At 39.0% G+C, this 15,498-nt stretch overlaps 1 protein-coding gene across 3 annotated transcripts in view; it reads left to right on the forward strand.

Annotated features, from left to right (window-relative positions):
- Positions 1–15,498, forward strand: part of phkb (phosphorylase kinase, beta) — an 83,252-nt gene that overhangs the window by 35,965 nt on the left and 31,789 nt on the right. For all 3 annotated transcript variants that reach the window (XM_026293181.1, XM_026293180.1, XM_026293179.1), the window contains 2 exons: positions 573–731; positions 1,023–1,117. In XM_026293181.1, coding sequence (XP_026148966.1) covers positions 573–731; positions 1,023–1,117 — 254 coding nt within the window. The remainder of the gene's footprint in view (positions 1–572; positions 732–1,022; positions 1,118–15,498) is intronic.

A 15,498-nucleotide genomic window follows, 5' to 3' on the forward strand; every position in this document is an offset into this window, starting at 1 on the left:
ATGTGTCTGCTCACCTGTCACTTACCATCAACTTGAAATTTGTGGTAGCTTTAAACTTCACAGCAATCAGAGAAATTTTCTAATCTAGGAGATGTTCTTTTTCAAACTAGGTTTGAAAGCTGTGATATGATACATCAAATGGTAACCTTCATGTTTAATATTGTGCATAATCTCTTAAAGAAAAATGAACATATATGAGTATATGAGTAGTGATTATTATATAATTATTATATAATTAAAATATTACAGTTATGTGACATACTAAGCATTTGTGTGCGTGCGTGCGTGCGTGCGTGCGTGTGTGTGTGTGTGTTTTCCGCACTCTTTGAAGCACCATAATCAGACTTACTGCTTTTACTTACTCTGATAACTCTTCCTAAAGTTTGGATTGAATTGGAACAAATTTGTACCTAAGCAATCAGAACCTACTTTTTTCCTCTTATGTCTGATCAGCAGGCGTGGCCCATTATGTAAATGTCAGGGTAGACCTGCTGTAATATGCACACACACGCACACACACAAATACACATTTACACATACACAGTACTCACAACCCTTGTCCTTCATGCCAGGCCATGCTGTGATCCCCAAGTACTACTACGTACCAGCTGACTTTGTGGAGGGGGAGCAAAATAAACATGGAAGCCAGAAACGTTTCCCTAGCAACTCTGGCCGGGATGGGAAGATCTTCCTGTGGGGTCAAGCCCTATACTACATTGCTAAACTGCTGGGTATGTATCTGTGTTTGTGTGTAGGCAGTATGATGCTCAGAACCCACACATTCGTTCTGCTCAGCCTAACATCACCTTTGAAGTTTAATAATGCCAAACTAATATGACCAAGGGTCCTACTTGATTTAATTTATTATTTCATATAATGTGGGTTATAACTCTGAACTGTCAAAAATTAATGATTTTAAATATTGCTTAATTCTGCCATGAATTCAAGAATGTCTTGTGATAATTATGGAAATTATGCATTTTGTTGTTTTTTATGTCTGTGTGTGTGTGTTTGCATTCAAGTGGATGAGCTGATCAGCCCTAAAGATATTGATCCCATTCACCGCTACGTGCCCAGCCAGGACCAGCGCAACGTCAGCATGCGGTACTCCAATCAGGTAAGTTGTAATGGAACTGAAACTGACTCTGGTGTTCATCTGAATGCTGAACACATTTCACAGCTTATCTTTTTGAACACTCACATGACTGCTGGCATTCATTCTCAATATAACACTTCATTTTGTGATTTTTGTAAACCTGTAGTCACCCTTGTAAACATGACTTATTAGAATATTTTTGGTGCTTTTGGCCTAATGGGATAATAACAAACATATTAAAAAATATATGCTGGCCATTGTTTTATTTTAGAAGTCAAGTAGGATTAAGTGTTCTATGCTAAGGAGGCAGAGAGAAGACTCCAAATGGAGTGGCCAGTCACCATGGAAAAAATAGTTTAAGGCCTACAAGTACAAAATGATAATATTAAAATGATGGGACAATAACTCACAAGGTGTTTAATTATAATTATAATAGATAGCAACAAGCCTTGGCTAGAATTTTTAAAATTGTCACTGATTAAAATTACTTTTTACTGATTAAAATTACTTTTAACACACATCAACTGAAATTTCAGCTTTGCAGTAGCTATTACCAAAGCCATCCTTCCTTATCTTAGGGCTAGTTTATTTGAAAATTCATTTTCCCTCGGGTATCAAGTCTGAAATTAGGTTGTTGCTCAGAGAACAATGTATTTGAAATTAGGTTGTTGCTTTGTTCTCATCAGGTTTTTTGTTCTTAGACTTACATAATCCTGGTAAATGTATTTAGAACAAAGCAAATCCTGCATGATATCAGAGCATTGGTACAATTAGTTTATACTGTGGCTCGGTGTCAAATGTCACCCAATAATACCACCCCTGCAACAACAGGCAAATGGATCCTCCATGATCGGTCTTTATTTTACAGTTTTCTCCATTTGAAATGTGTTTACATTGTGTAATTCAAAACAATGTAGTGTGACAATGGGTCACAAATGTACTGGATGTGAGGCTAAATCAAATATAGTTTGTCTTGTCTTATAAGTGAAGGTAGGACTAGTGTAAATAATACCTCGTGATCATTGTGCTGCTTTCATTTAACGTCTGTTGTCATTTGCTGCTAGCAGACGGATTGGAGACTGAGCCATATTTCAGCTTCCTCAGAAATCAACATGCATGAAATCTCCATGCATTATTGCTTTATCAACAGTATTCCCTATGTGAAATCAGGAGCATGTGTTAGCTGTGGCATACAGCAGCTGTGTGCACAGGTTTTGTTGCTATGCTGTAACCCCTTCACACACAGCTATAAACCCACCCATCGCTCATGCTCCCACTGCCCACAAACTCCATCTTAAGCTGTTCTCACATCCAAGAAAAAAAAAAAACACAACTTAGTCTTGCTTACTGTTTTGTGTTATTCGTGCATAATAAAGTTTTAATTACAATTCATCCATCCACACCTAAACAATACAGGCAATGCTTTTTTTTTTACCTTGTCAAGGGACAGTCTTATGGACAAGGATTAAACCCAGTCTATAGCCTCTTTGAAATGGCGATCATGTCTGGGGTTTAATCCATATCTGAGACAGCCAGCAGCTCTGAGAATCTCACAGATGAAGGGTACAGATACATAAACAGCAGCCTGGTGTTCAGTCTCTTTGCTGTAGCATTGTGGATTTACTCGTCCCATTCTGCTTCTGTACTGTATGTTGAATTTTGTTTTTGTAGCTGCGCTAATAAAATGGTGCTAGAACAAGACACCCAGGTCAGGATAGGTCTGCAGAGGTATGATGGACATCACACTGAGTCTGAGTCTGAGACTGTTTGCAGGGATAAAAATCAGCAGAAAGAGCAATTACAGAGAGAAACAAACAGAAAGGCAGAGATGGGTAAAGCATGTCCGCTAGTAGAAAAAAATAATGAAGAGAATAAGAAAGATGAACATTTGCCTGTGAGGTACAGATGCCATTATTGAACTCTGGGCTATAGTAATATACATACATACAGATAGATAGACACAGACAGATATTTTTAAAAGGAGCCTCTGTAAGAATGTAAGTAATTATTTTTTTCACTTAAAGGTTTTGACATTTAAATACAGTGTAATGACATTTCTCATGTTGTCTTTCTCTGTATTGACTTTTTATGGAAATAATATTATATTTTCAATCTTGTATAAAGAAACTGTTGTGATTACTTACATTCCATTGTTTTAATTAACAGACTGCCTGCAGAAGTTGCTATATTAATTGGGAAACCAATTTATAATTGTATAATGGTAAATTTTACTTATTCAGATCTTTCTGATCTTGAGCTAAAAATAGCGCCTCTAATCTACCCATCATGTTTATTCTTTCAATAATGTCGTCTCTTTTTTTTTTTTTTAAGAAGGGATAATATTTAACTATAAATGATATAAAGCATATAATAGTGATTGTTAATTTATTTGTGCATACAGTTGAATAGGTCCCCATCTCCATTTAGCCATTCATCCATTACCTTTGGCTTTTTTAACTGGAAAATCATATCCAGTTTCCTGTAACACCCCCCTTAATAAATTGGTAGCTTGGTGGGTATTGAGCTCTGTGTAGGGACATTGTCCTGGCTTTTTATTTCTTTTCACATAAAATGTGAAATTTTAGCCGATTTAGTCGATTTTAGCTGCATAAAACTGATCCAGATGTTCTCAGAGTTCGAGATGGTTCATATGTCATCAACACATCCAATAAATAATTTTAAATCTTGTTATTGTTAATAGACCCTTAGCATATCAGTATTTAGCTTGCATGTGATACCAGCTGAGTTGGGACATTTCTCTGTAGGAAAACAGAATAAATAAATACAGCTTCACTGTGCTGGCTGCACTGCTTTTATGAATTTAACTTCTGTAACTGGTATGCAGTGTGACCAAAGCCTGGCTCCCCTCAGGTAGGCTGTGTATTTGTTGAGATTATCTGAATATCAGAATAACATTTTGGTGAAACAGGATTTGTAGGCAACGTGACAGCTCACTGTGAGCCCAGCCTTTGATGGTAGCAGGCACTGTTCTGTGCACAGCCTGTCAAAAAAAGCTTATCACATTTAGTTTGATGTTTTCACCCTCATAGGGTCCAAATAAATGTGTAATTGAATGGTTTTACTTCGCTACTAACTATTCCTAAAAGCAGTGGTTTGCTGCCACAGTGATGAGGTGCTATCTTTTTGTGCTTATTTGAATTTCCAATTTTCAGTCTGCACTTGTTAAAGAGATCAAAAAAGAACTGACAAGTTGAAGTTAATATAAATTGTAAAGACTAACTGGGTGTACTTGGTTTTGTCAGTGGGCAGAGTGTGTAGGTGGGAAAAAGATGATGAATCCAGCCCACCATCTGGGGCATCAAGCTTTGCTGCCAGTGGTGCTGGCTGTGGCTCAGGGAAAGGGGTGAGTAGGGAAATATTGAAATATTGAATATTGAGTGTGTTTGTATGCGTTGAATAGCGCTATATATGTACAAGGCCATTTGCTGACATAGGCAGCTACTTCATACAAAGATGGTGCTCAGGAGTCACTTTAACCTGCTGACCCCACTTGATTCCATATGTGTCTTCTTAATCACCCACACCTGAACATACAGGGGAAAAAAAGATATTTTTCTTTTCATGGTGTCATCACCTTGTGGAGTGCTAGGTCCAAGTAAGAAATTGTGGGCCGAGTCAGTGAGAGAAAAACGACACAGAACCAAACCCGGAAGCTTTTTGGCTGTGCATGATGAGCAGGTTTCATTCAACCCTAATCCTACAACCTAAGTCTTTGTTTTTTCCATCATCAAAAAATGGTTTGTCATATCCAGTCAAAAATGATTGAAAATAAACTTAATTACATATGACAGATATCAGTAACTTGACTCTTTGCGGGGGTGATACAGGTGTGTCTGTCCCAGTGTGGAATCAGCTTCCCTTGTTTCTGAGTTAACGAAGCAGAACCACCTCAAAGTTGATGGGAAGAGTAGGCCTATTTGATTTTCCTGGAAGACATGAATGTAGCTAATCATCAGACTTTTAGTTTCAGAGCGCATCTCCATCCTGCCTTCAGCCAGGAGAAATTAGATGTGGTTGTTTATTCATGTGTCTGGTGCAAAGCTGAATGCCTTCCAGGGTCAAGTGGCCACACAAATTGTAGGCTTCATTTTCTGTTTCTCCCCTCTTCTGCTGCCTCTCTCACCTCATCTTTATTCTTTCTCATTGCTTTTTACCATCTTTCTCTGGCTCTGTTTTTCCTCTTTATTTATCTATATTTTTACTTCTGTCTCTCGCTCACACCTTTTCTCTCTCTGCTAGATGCTTAGCTTACTAGTTGTGTTGACAAAGATGAAGAGGGAAAAATGAGAGAAGAGAGGAAAAGAAAACAGTGAAAATGGGTAGTAGGCGGAACATTTTTCTTTAGTTTACTGTTTTGTGGTCTGAGCAACCAATTTTGTGTGTGCGTGCGTGAGTGTGTGCGAGTGCGTGCGTGTGTGTATCAGCTGTCTTGTTGCCTCTGCATCATTGACATCCACTGTTTGGTCTGCAGGCAGGAAAGGCACATGGGCGTGCTGAGCTTTCACATGCAATTAAGGAGTGATTTGTATGCTCCCTTTTCTTCCTTTCACTGTGCATAAAATTTCTTGCCCATTTTGTGTATACAAATCTAAAACATGTATGTGTTATGAGCATGCATCTATCTATGCATATCACTCACTCTTTTTGCATTAAAGATGTGCATGTGGGAGTTTCTGTGTGTGCAGTTGTAGACAAGCTTGGTTGTGCGTTTGTATATAATTCATACTTCCATTGCTTCCAAATGTTGTTACCACTTAAAAGTCCCAGCATCATTTCATTCCACAGCTGGGGAAAATGAGATGCTGCACAATACTAAACCCATGAATAGCCTGCAATATAGTACTGTTTTGGTTCCATATATACACATAGATATGGTTACCTCAGGCTTATTTGATATCAGCCCTTATATTTTAGCAAAGGATCAAAAAATAAATGTGTTGCAAAGGAGCTGACAGAGTCTAAAAATACCTGTTTAAGTAGTTAATGCATCGTTTGAGTCAAAATATCCAGAATACTCAGTTTTGACAGATGAATTTAGAGCCCATGTCAAACAGCAGGATATTATAACACTACATTTAGCATTAGGTGTATGTTTGCAGAAAGAGCTGTATGTAAATCACAACTTTTATTTTCTTAACACATATGATTACAGTGTATGTAATATGTATTTTTAAAGGTATTTAAAGAGTTTTCTTGTTCTATTTAATATATGTTATTCTTTGAAGTGTTTAATTTTTACTACAGCTCCCTCCCACATATGGATGTTAGTCAAATTGGTGACTCTAAATTGTCCATATGTGTGAATATGAGTGTTTCTTTGTTTCAGCCCTGCAATACACTGACAATTTGTCCAGGGTGTACTGCGCCACTCGGCCAATGTTAAGTGGGTTTGGTTTCAGCCCAGATAATTGGCTTCACCCTCAGATAATTGAAATAGATAATTGATAAATGGACGGATTTTTAAACCCCTTCCTACTGTACGGAAACCTTTCATGACTCTAAATCCCTGTGATGCACACAGAAGTAACTCATGTTGCAACTGGTGTGGCAGTAGGAATTTTTACACAATAAAGGCTGTTTTACATGGCCAGTCAAACTTAAAATGTGACTATACAGCACAAATCCCCAAACTGCTCAAAGGTAATGCAACACACATTAAAATTGCATTGCATACATCTTAGCAGGAAGCAACTATCTGCACAGGAAGTTTTGAATTAATTGGTGAAAGGGGCATTTATGCAACTTTAATGATAGTGGGGCCTGATGTAGGACTTTTTTACTATAGTAATGAACTTCATGGTTTTTAAATGGAATATGAAACTGTAACATAAATACATAAATAGACAACTTCAATGTGTATGTAAGCCATGTGGCAAATGGTGAAAAATCTGCAGGAAAATCATACTGTGCTTTGTATTCTAATAATAGTTGCAAATGGATTGGTTTTTCATATTTAGTGGCTACCATAGTGCAGTGGTCGTCTGTGTTAACATTTTCTGCATGAGAAACAACAAGCACGCAGGGCTGTGAGGGTGAGTCAGATCAAACACACCCTGGGGAGCATGGCGTGACATACCACTGACAAACACGCAATAATACTCAGCAGGCATAGGAACCTTGGAGATGAGAAGTCATGAAAAACTGTAAAAGTTAATTAGTCGGTTATGTTGCTTATGTCACATACTTGCTTTTAATGTTATACCCTTAATCTACTGTGCTATTCAGGCATGCTTACTGTGTGACATACTCTGTTTGCCTCTTTTTTTTCTCTTTGTCCATCTGTCTGTCTGAATTTAGTTCTATTTTTTGTGGACTCAACAACCCACATGCAGCACCAAAGCACATGCAAGAAGCACTTGTGTACATTTAAAACAAAGTAATGCACCACTCTATTCTGGGAACCTTTGGCTTCTGTCAGGTTTCTCTTTTGTACATTGTACAGTGCACACACACACATATCTGGCATTACGTGAGGACAAGGTTAATGGAAAAGTTGCAGTGTGGCCCACTCTAAGGCTGTCAGTCATCAATCAAAGGTAAGGTGTGGGTCAGGAGAGGCCCTCAGTTGGATAGTATGGCTTGGAAAACAAACACACCTCATTAGAGACGCTATGAAAGGAAGGGAAAAAGGGGGGAATGAGGGAAGTTAGGAGGGTCACAGAGAGACAAAAGGGAGTTAGGCAGAATTCTAGTGTAGCAGAGGGAGCAAGAGAGCACTTTTTTTTCCATCCATCCATCCATCTATACCCACTTATTCCTATTTAGGGTCACAGGGACCTGCTGGAGCCTATCCCAGCTCTGTTTCAGGTGAAAGGCAGGGGTACACCCTGGACAGGTCACCAGTCCATCACAGGGCCACATAGAGACAAACAACCTCACTCCTATGGGCAATTTAGAGTCACCAATCAACCTGACATACATGTTTTTGGACTGTTGGTAGGAAATATACCTGGAGAAAACCCACACATGCGAACTCCACACTGAAAGGCCCCTGCCGGGTTTCAAACCAGGGACCTTCTTGCTGTGAGGCAACAGTGCTAATCACTCATGTAAATGGGAACATTTTTAGGTTGAGACAAAACCTTTGCATGTTGTTTATTTGTTTTTTGTACTAGATGTCAATGCAAGTGTTGGCCCCTAATTTTTTCAGTTTCTTATTATGCACTGAGCCCTAATTGGAGAAACTATTTTTTGTTTTGAAGTTTGAACGTTTTATGCATTTATGTATTGTTACCTCATTAGTCATTCAGATTTTAAGGGAGTGGATGATACACACTTCAATGCACAAGTCAGGTTTTAAAAATATTCAGAAATAATAACATCAGAGATAATAGTTGGCAGGCTGTTTTTATGGCATAAATAAAAGTTGCTTAGTGGCCCATACTCAGAAAGTATTCTTCATGCTTCCAGGTTCTAGCTATAAAAAATACTGGGATATTCACACACGGCTCTTTTAAACTTTCCAAGTGTTATTGGACCCAAAGGATCAGTTCTGATCATAAAAGGAGTCATTTCTCGAGGACTGTGGTGCTTAGAAAAAATTATTCCCCATTTTACAGCCACTTTATTCAGTTGTGGGGTTTATTTAATTATGGGTGTTAAAGTCAGCTTTATGCTCTCTAGTGGTCAAAAAGCACTACAGGTTTAAGCTTAAATATCAATGAGTATCAGTTTTATTTTTGTAGCTTTGCAGTAAATTAGTGGTTGAAACTTCAGGTTTTGGTTTCTCCTAATTCTGATAAAAAACTTTATAAAACTGCATATTTAAACCTATTTTATATTTAAAAGCATAAAATTGTGTAAAGTTTGGTAAGAATTTCAATGAAGCAGAAATAATTAGAACATAGGGAGTGCAGGATAACTACATTGAAATTATATATCGTTTACCACTTGTTTTGATTACAGTCTACGAAAAAGGAGAGATTTACGTTTCTACAAGTGACTCTTCGGCACTACTTGCACATTACCCAGTTCTTTTATTTATTCCCAAAGAACCAGACATATAAGGCACGTGATTTCTCTTTCAGTAGAGGATTGTTCCACAGAAGCTTTGTCTCATGCCCTGTGTAAGGAAAAGCAAACATATGGAAGCCCCCATCTATTGATTTGGCTGAATGATGATAGAGCTGCTGGTAATTAGTGCAATAGATTGAAATTGAAAAGTCATTACGTAACAGACATAGCTGACTTTGTCGCGCTACGATATGGATGATTCCTTTGAATGCAGCAAAGGATGGAGAAAGGATCTGGCTTCCTTCTGGTGTATGTTGTTTTCCATTCCTTTTGTTGTAGAACAAAAATGTGGTTTATTGAAATATAGGCAGTTATATTAGAATGTGAAGTGTGTTTCAGTTGGAAAACTTAATGTAAATAGAGAGATAATGTGGCACTCACATCACCCCACTGTATCTGTTAGCCTGCGAGACATTTTAATGTAGGCTCCTTTTTGTGACATAACTATATCATACTGTATGGTAGAGACTCCTATTGTATTAGAGCCAAACAACAGAATATAGATTAAAGGTCAGCACTTGTGAATTATAGAATAATTTATAGACTTTTTCTTTCTTAGGAGCAAAGTGACACCCTGAGCAGCATGGAACAGATGGAGGCTACATAGATGCATTTATACAGTTAACTTTGTGAGGGCATTCACTGACATAATTCATTCCCCTAGCTCCTTACCTTAATCCTAACCATCACAACTAAATAGGTAATCCCAAAACTTAATTAACCAATTTACTATGTATGTAATGTTTGAATAGCTTTGTAGCTATTTATGCCTTCGGTTGCTTCATAAATACCTAGGGTCAACAGTCCAGAGCAACGGAGAGTGTGGAAAAGAAGTGAAGAGACGTGTACAAGCAGTTTGGAACAGGTGGAGGAAAAAGTGTCAGCAAGAATGAAAGGAAAGGTGGACAAGACAGTGGTGAGACCAGCAATATTGTCTGGTTTAGAGACAGTGGCACTGAGATAAAGACATGAGGCAGAGCTGGAGGTAGCAGAGCTGAAGATGTTGAGGTTCTCTCTGGGAGTGATGAGGATGGATAGGATCAGGAATGAGGACATCAGAGGGACAGCTCATGTTAGATGTTTTGGAGAAAATGCCAGGGAAGCCAGATTGAGATGGTTTGGACATGTTCAGAGGAGGGACAGTGAATACATTGGTAAAAGGATGCTTAGGTTAGAGCTGCCAGGAAGGAGGCCTAGAGGAAGACCAAAGAGGAGGTTCTTGAATGCAGTGAAGGAGGACATGAGGATAGTTGTGTGGGTGAGGAGGATACAGAGGATAGGGTTGAATGGAGGCAGATGATTCTCTGTGGTGACCCCTGAAGGGAGCAGCCGAAAGGAAAAGAAGAAAGAAGAATGCCTTGGGTTGCTTCAGAGAGTGTGAGCTAAGCTCATAGGTCAACTAGGGCAACAACATAGCTCAGAGAGGCATCTCTTTGCAGAACCCTTTAGATAAGAAAGTTACAACAGGGATTGGTCAAAAGTATAGCAGGTCACATGACTCATGTCACTTCATATAGTTCCAGTCTAATGTTTTCTAAAACCTTGGAAACAGCAGGGTTTATTATTTTTTTTTATTTTATTATAGGCATGTAAGGAACATTTTCAGAGCTGTAGATCCTATGTCAGCATGAAAAAAATGTTAATGGACTGAGCTGGGAGTCAAAATTTCACACATATGTGCTGAAACAAGGGGTTTTTAGGCATGCAGTGTACACAAACCTAAAACCTGAACTAATTGTAGTAGTCCTATTGATATTGAAACAACTGGTTTCAATGGCTGTTCCATTAAAAATGTCTACTGAAACGACGATGGATGTGCCATCTTTACAACCATATGTAACAACTATATGGAGGTTTTATTTTATTCAGGTGCCAGTGCCTGCACCACAGAATGTTTATGAAGTTTGCAAAAACTGCAGCCACATTCCCCCCATGCCAAAACACAGTCTTGCTCATGCTCTTATATACTGTGTGAAATGTTTCTTGTAGAGCTATGAAGCTACATGTATCCACACATATGCCTAAAGTGTATTTAGTAGCAAAAAAAGCTATTGTACCTACATTAGTCTCTCTATAAGTGGCCATGACAGTCAGGAGCAGGTGTGATGAGTAGTTGAGCGGTGGCTGCAACCCAAGGTTTAAAAAGAAGTATAAGTACTACGTTATTTTTTTTTTCTATTTTTCTATTCAACATTTAGCGGTTAGAGTTTGTTAAAAAGGTCCAAAATCATAATTACACATTGATCTGCCAAATAAGATGCAAAAAAAATGTAATCAAGTTTTCCAGTTTTTTTTTTTTTAACTGATTAGTTTGCATGCACCAGCAGGTACACATTTTCTCATTTTGCTTCTGTGTCCTCACTGAAACATAAAAACATGCATGCTTTCACACACATATTGACTTACATCTATTTCCTGAAGACTTACCCTGACCTTAACTATAACCACTACTTTCCCAACCTCTACCCTAACCTTAAACCAACTCAAGGGCATTAAGTTTAATGATTTACAATTGAGGATTTGCTGTTTATCCCTATAAAAGTATGTTGACTCCCCAGAAATTGGCTGTTTGAATATATTTATGTCTCCAGTACGTGAATACTAAAAGCCCACACACAGACTGAGAGTGCTAAACCCTGCTGTTTGCCAAATGGCCTGGTGGTGGGTAGAAAATGTCGAGCCCAGTGGTCTGTGACAGTAAAAGCCCTATGATGACTACTGACCTTAACCTGCAGGGAAATGGACATCACTCAAACATGCTCACACACTTTGCATGCATCAACATTTGACACACCACCTGTGCTCATGCATCCTCTGCTTGCACTCATATTGACACATGAACATACTGCTTTTTAAAGTTTTGTCTGTGTTTCTGAGAAAGACAGAAGCTCAAACTTCTTCTGTGTAACAAGCTGTTCCCTTTGCCAAGAGCCCCATTAGTGGTCTCTGATAGGTCTGGCCCCAATTGTTTCTTTGTCTCACTGTCAGTGTTATTGGCCAGCTCTGGTGTATAGTGTCTTCTTTTGTACAGCTGATTTCACAGAAACAAGAGGAAAATCAAGCTGCCAGGACACATAACTTCAGGGAGGGTGGCAGAAAAGCCAAGTAGAGAGCAAATATTTGAACCTGCTGTGCTCAATTCATTTAATCCCACACTTGAACAAAAGGCTGTCACATCATTGTACATTAAACTGTATCAGTACCTCCTGTTGCTGGATTTGGAGCATTAGATGAAAATGGGGTTTGTGTTTGGAGCCAGGTGTGCTGAAAGGAGGCATCTTTAGCTTCTCTTTGCTGCTTGTTGATGGTTACCGCTGACACTGTACAAGCCCAGACTTCATGGTGAGGAGGGTTTTCACAGCACTAGCACCTGTGCTCATTAGCTCTGCTTTAACACCAAGAATTCTTACAGCAACCAAAAGATTGAGGGATTTTTTTTTTTTTTTTGTGCGATACCAGAGAAGGTAAGAGTGCTGCCTTTTTCTGGCCTGGTCTGTTGGCATTTAAGAAGAGCACATTTAACTTCAAATAATGTGCTGCCTGGACAAAAAAGAGCAAAAAAAAAAAATCTCTGGAGACATTAAGAAAGGGCAATATTTGCAATATTGTGCAGGATTTGATTTACTGTACAGTATGACCCAATTTTGGCACGTCCAATAATAAAACTGATCCCAATGCATTACAGTGTGAGTGAAAAAAAAAAGCTGTAGAAGAAAGAAGATAAATGTATTTGAGAGACTCAGAAAGACTTGGTACTAAGGTAGATGACTGGTATCAGCTGTGACAAACCAAGTTCTTTTTTAGCTTTACCTGCATGGGTTAACTTTAAAGGCACACTTTTGTTGTTGTTCAGGAAATGCTGGTTGTGCCAAATTTGAAGAGACTGACTGAATGGATACGACGATGGGGTTTTACTTCATCTGTGCCTGTGTCGTTCTGTACCTTGCACAGAATGAGACCAGAGAATGAGTCCAGATTGCAGCTCCTGTAGCAGCCTTGGCACTTCAGCCTTGTTGTTGACAAGTGGCTGACATGTCCCTTGTGTAGTAACATCTGTGTACTTTAACTATTACAAATACATTTGATTTCACCTTGGCTCTCCCCTGTTTATTCTAAGGGAAGCTGGTTTATGACTACTTTTCTGGCAACAAGTGTAACAGTGCATTCTGCTTCTTTGTCAAGCTTTTGTGGGTGTGAATGAGAGAGAGTACATTTGATTCATAATACGAAACAGTCCTCATGGTTTCTAATTATATATACAGTATATTTTCAGTGTGTATGTTGGAGTTTATGTGAGTGAAGATTATCACCAGGTGTAAAGACGCCTTTCTGTTCCAGGGTCATTGTCTGGCTGTGTGTTTGCATTTGAACTCATTCAGAATAACATACACACGCTCTGGTAGAATAGACAGTAGCTCCTCTAGCTCTCGCCCTGGCTCCCTGTTAATATGAATTGATTTTTTTTCTTTGGCTGCTGCTTCACTCATAAAGATTCTCCAGTGGAGGATAATATTTCTGAGCTGAGTCCAGAGAACACCGTTGTTGCTTTCTCAGTCTGGGCTCTTTTACAGTTATGCTGGCCAGTGGCATGCAATCCAATCTTTCTCTTGGTTCTCCTCTGCTGAGGTGATCCCACCCTCCTTCATCCTCCACCTGTCGGCCTCTCTATCTCTGTTTCTTTTTCCTTCATGTTGTCACACTGGAAGTAGTTTTCTAAATCAAACGCTCACCACATCATCTCCCCTCTCTTTCCTCTGCCTGTGTTCAACTTGGAACAAACAAACAAACAACATCTGTTAAACCTGCAACCGATTCCAATCATTGTCTTGGCTTTATTTTCTCCAGATGACCTTTTGAAAAGATCCGATTATAAAAACATACACAAGATATTTCCCTCTCCCACATCCTGGATTAAAAATGACTTAGCATTCCTTTGATGCCCCCCCCTTCCTACCGACGTGTTTCTACTAAACCCCTGACACATTGAAATACCCTCATCAAAATATGGATCTCTCGGCTGCACAGAGACCAACTTCCCAAGAAAGATACAGAGCCTGGAGTCATTCGCCTGTGCAGGGGCATGAAAAGAAGGGATTATATTTCATTCAAATAGTTTTTTTTTTTCTGGGGTGGTGGATAAATTCCCTCGCTTGCTTTTAAACTTTATGAAAGTCTTTGAATGTTTTATTCCTTTGTGATGTGATGCTCGCTTGAGGCTGCCTTCCTCGTGCTGCGCTTTGCCAGCCAGCACACTGGGAGAGATCTGACCTTGAAATAGAGTCGCTGAGACTCATTCACTTCAGCAGAAGTTTTCTCTCTCTCTCTCTTTAAGTTTTATTTTAATGATTAAATACTAAGCTGAAAAGGGGGGTCTGCTCATCAAAACAGTGTGTAGCCATTGTAGTAAGTGACTCAAGCAGTTAATAAATCACTCTGTGGTAGTTATAGGTGTTTGGCTCTAATGTGACTGGTCCAGCGAGAACTGCTCTTTCCACCTCAGGACATGAACACAGACTGATCTTATTCTGATTTCTTAGTCTTTATGTAAAAGCCATTTTTGTATATTCTTCTTTAAATCAGACATAGCAGTCCGTAACAGCTTTTTGCCCCTCACTAAATAAGCTTTCATAACTGTTAAAAGGTTACTGAAAGAAATAGCAGGACTATAACTGTAAGAGACTAAAAAAACCCAGAAGTCTGTTGAGTACACAACTTTAATCAGATGGCTTGATGCTTTGTCAGCTACCTGATTACAGCTGTGTAAATAAATCTGCTGCTAGTTCAAGTCATTTCCATCCTGTGTTAAAGAGTGTTTGGGTTTAGATTATATTACTGGCAAAGGTGTTATGACAGAAACAGCTGTGGTCTGACTCTGAAAGGCTGTTTGTTTTCAGACGATTTACTTTGGAACTGTGAGGCCTGGTGGAGAGTGGCAGTAAGACGGAGAGAGTGAGAGGAATGAAAACAGGTAGATAGAGTGAAGGAAGGTAGAGGAAGGAAAGGGAAAAGGGAAGGAGGAACTCAGAGAGAGACAGAAAGAAATGAAAGAAATAAGGGAGGAAGAAAAACAAGGGAGGACAATAAGATAGAAGACAGGAAGGAAGGAGAAAAGGAGGCAGAAGACAAAGAAAGAATAATAGAGAGAAGGACAGAGTGACAGAAGGTAGCAAAGAAGATAAAGAAGAGGAAGACGAAGGAAAGGAAAGAAGAAATCAAAGGTAGGGTGGAAGGAAGAAAAGGAGGAAGGAAAATAGCACAGAAGCAGAGAGAGAAGGGCTGAAAACACATAAAACAAGGTGGGAGAAGAAATGACGAAGGAAAGAAAGAAAAAAGGTCTCAGACACACTTCTCATCTGGTGTCACAACTC

This window comes from Mastacembelus armatus, chromosome 3, assembly GCF_900324485.2.
Source record: "Mastacembelus armatus chromosome 3, fMasArm1.2, whole genome shotgun sequence".
Lineage (NCBI taxonomy): Eukaryota > Metazoa > Chordata > Actinopteri > Synbranchiformes > Mastacembelidae > Mastacembelus > Mastacembelus armatus.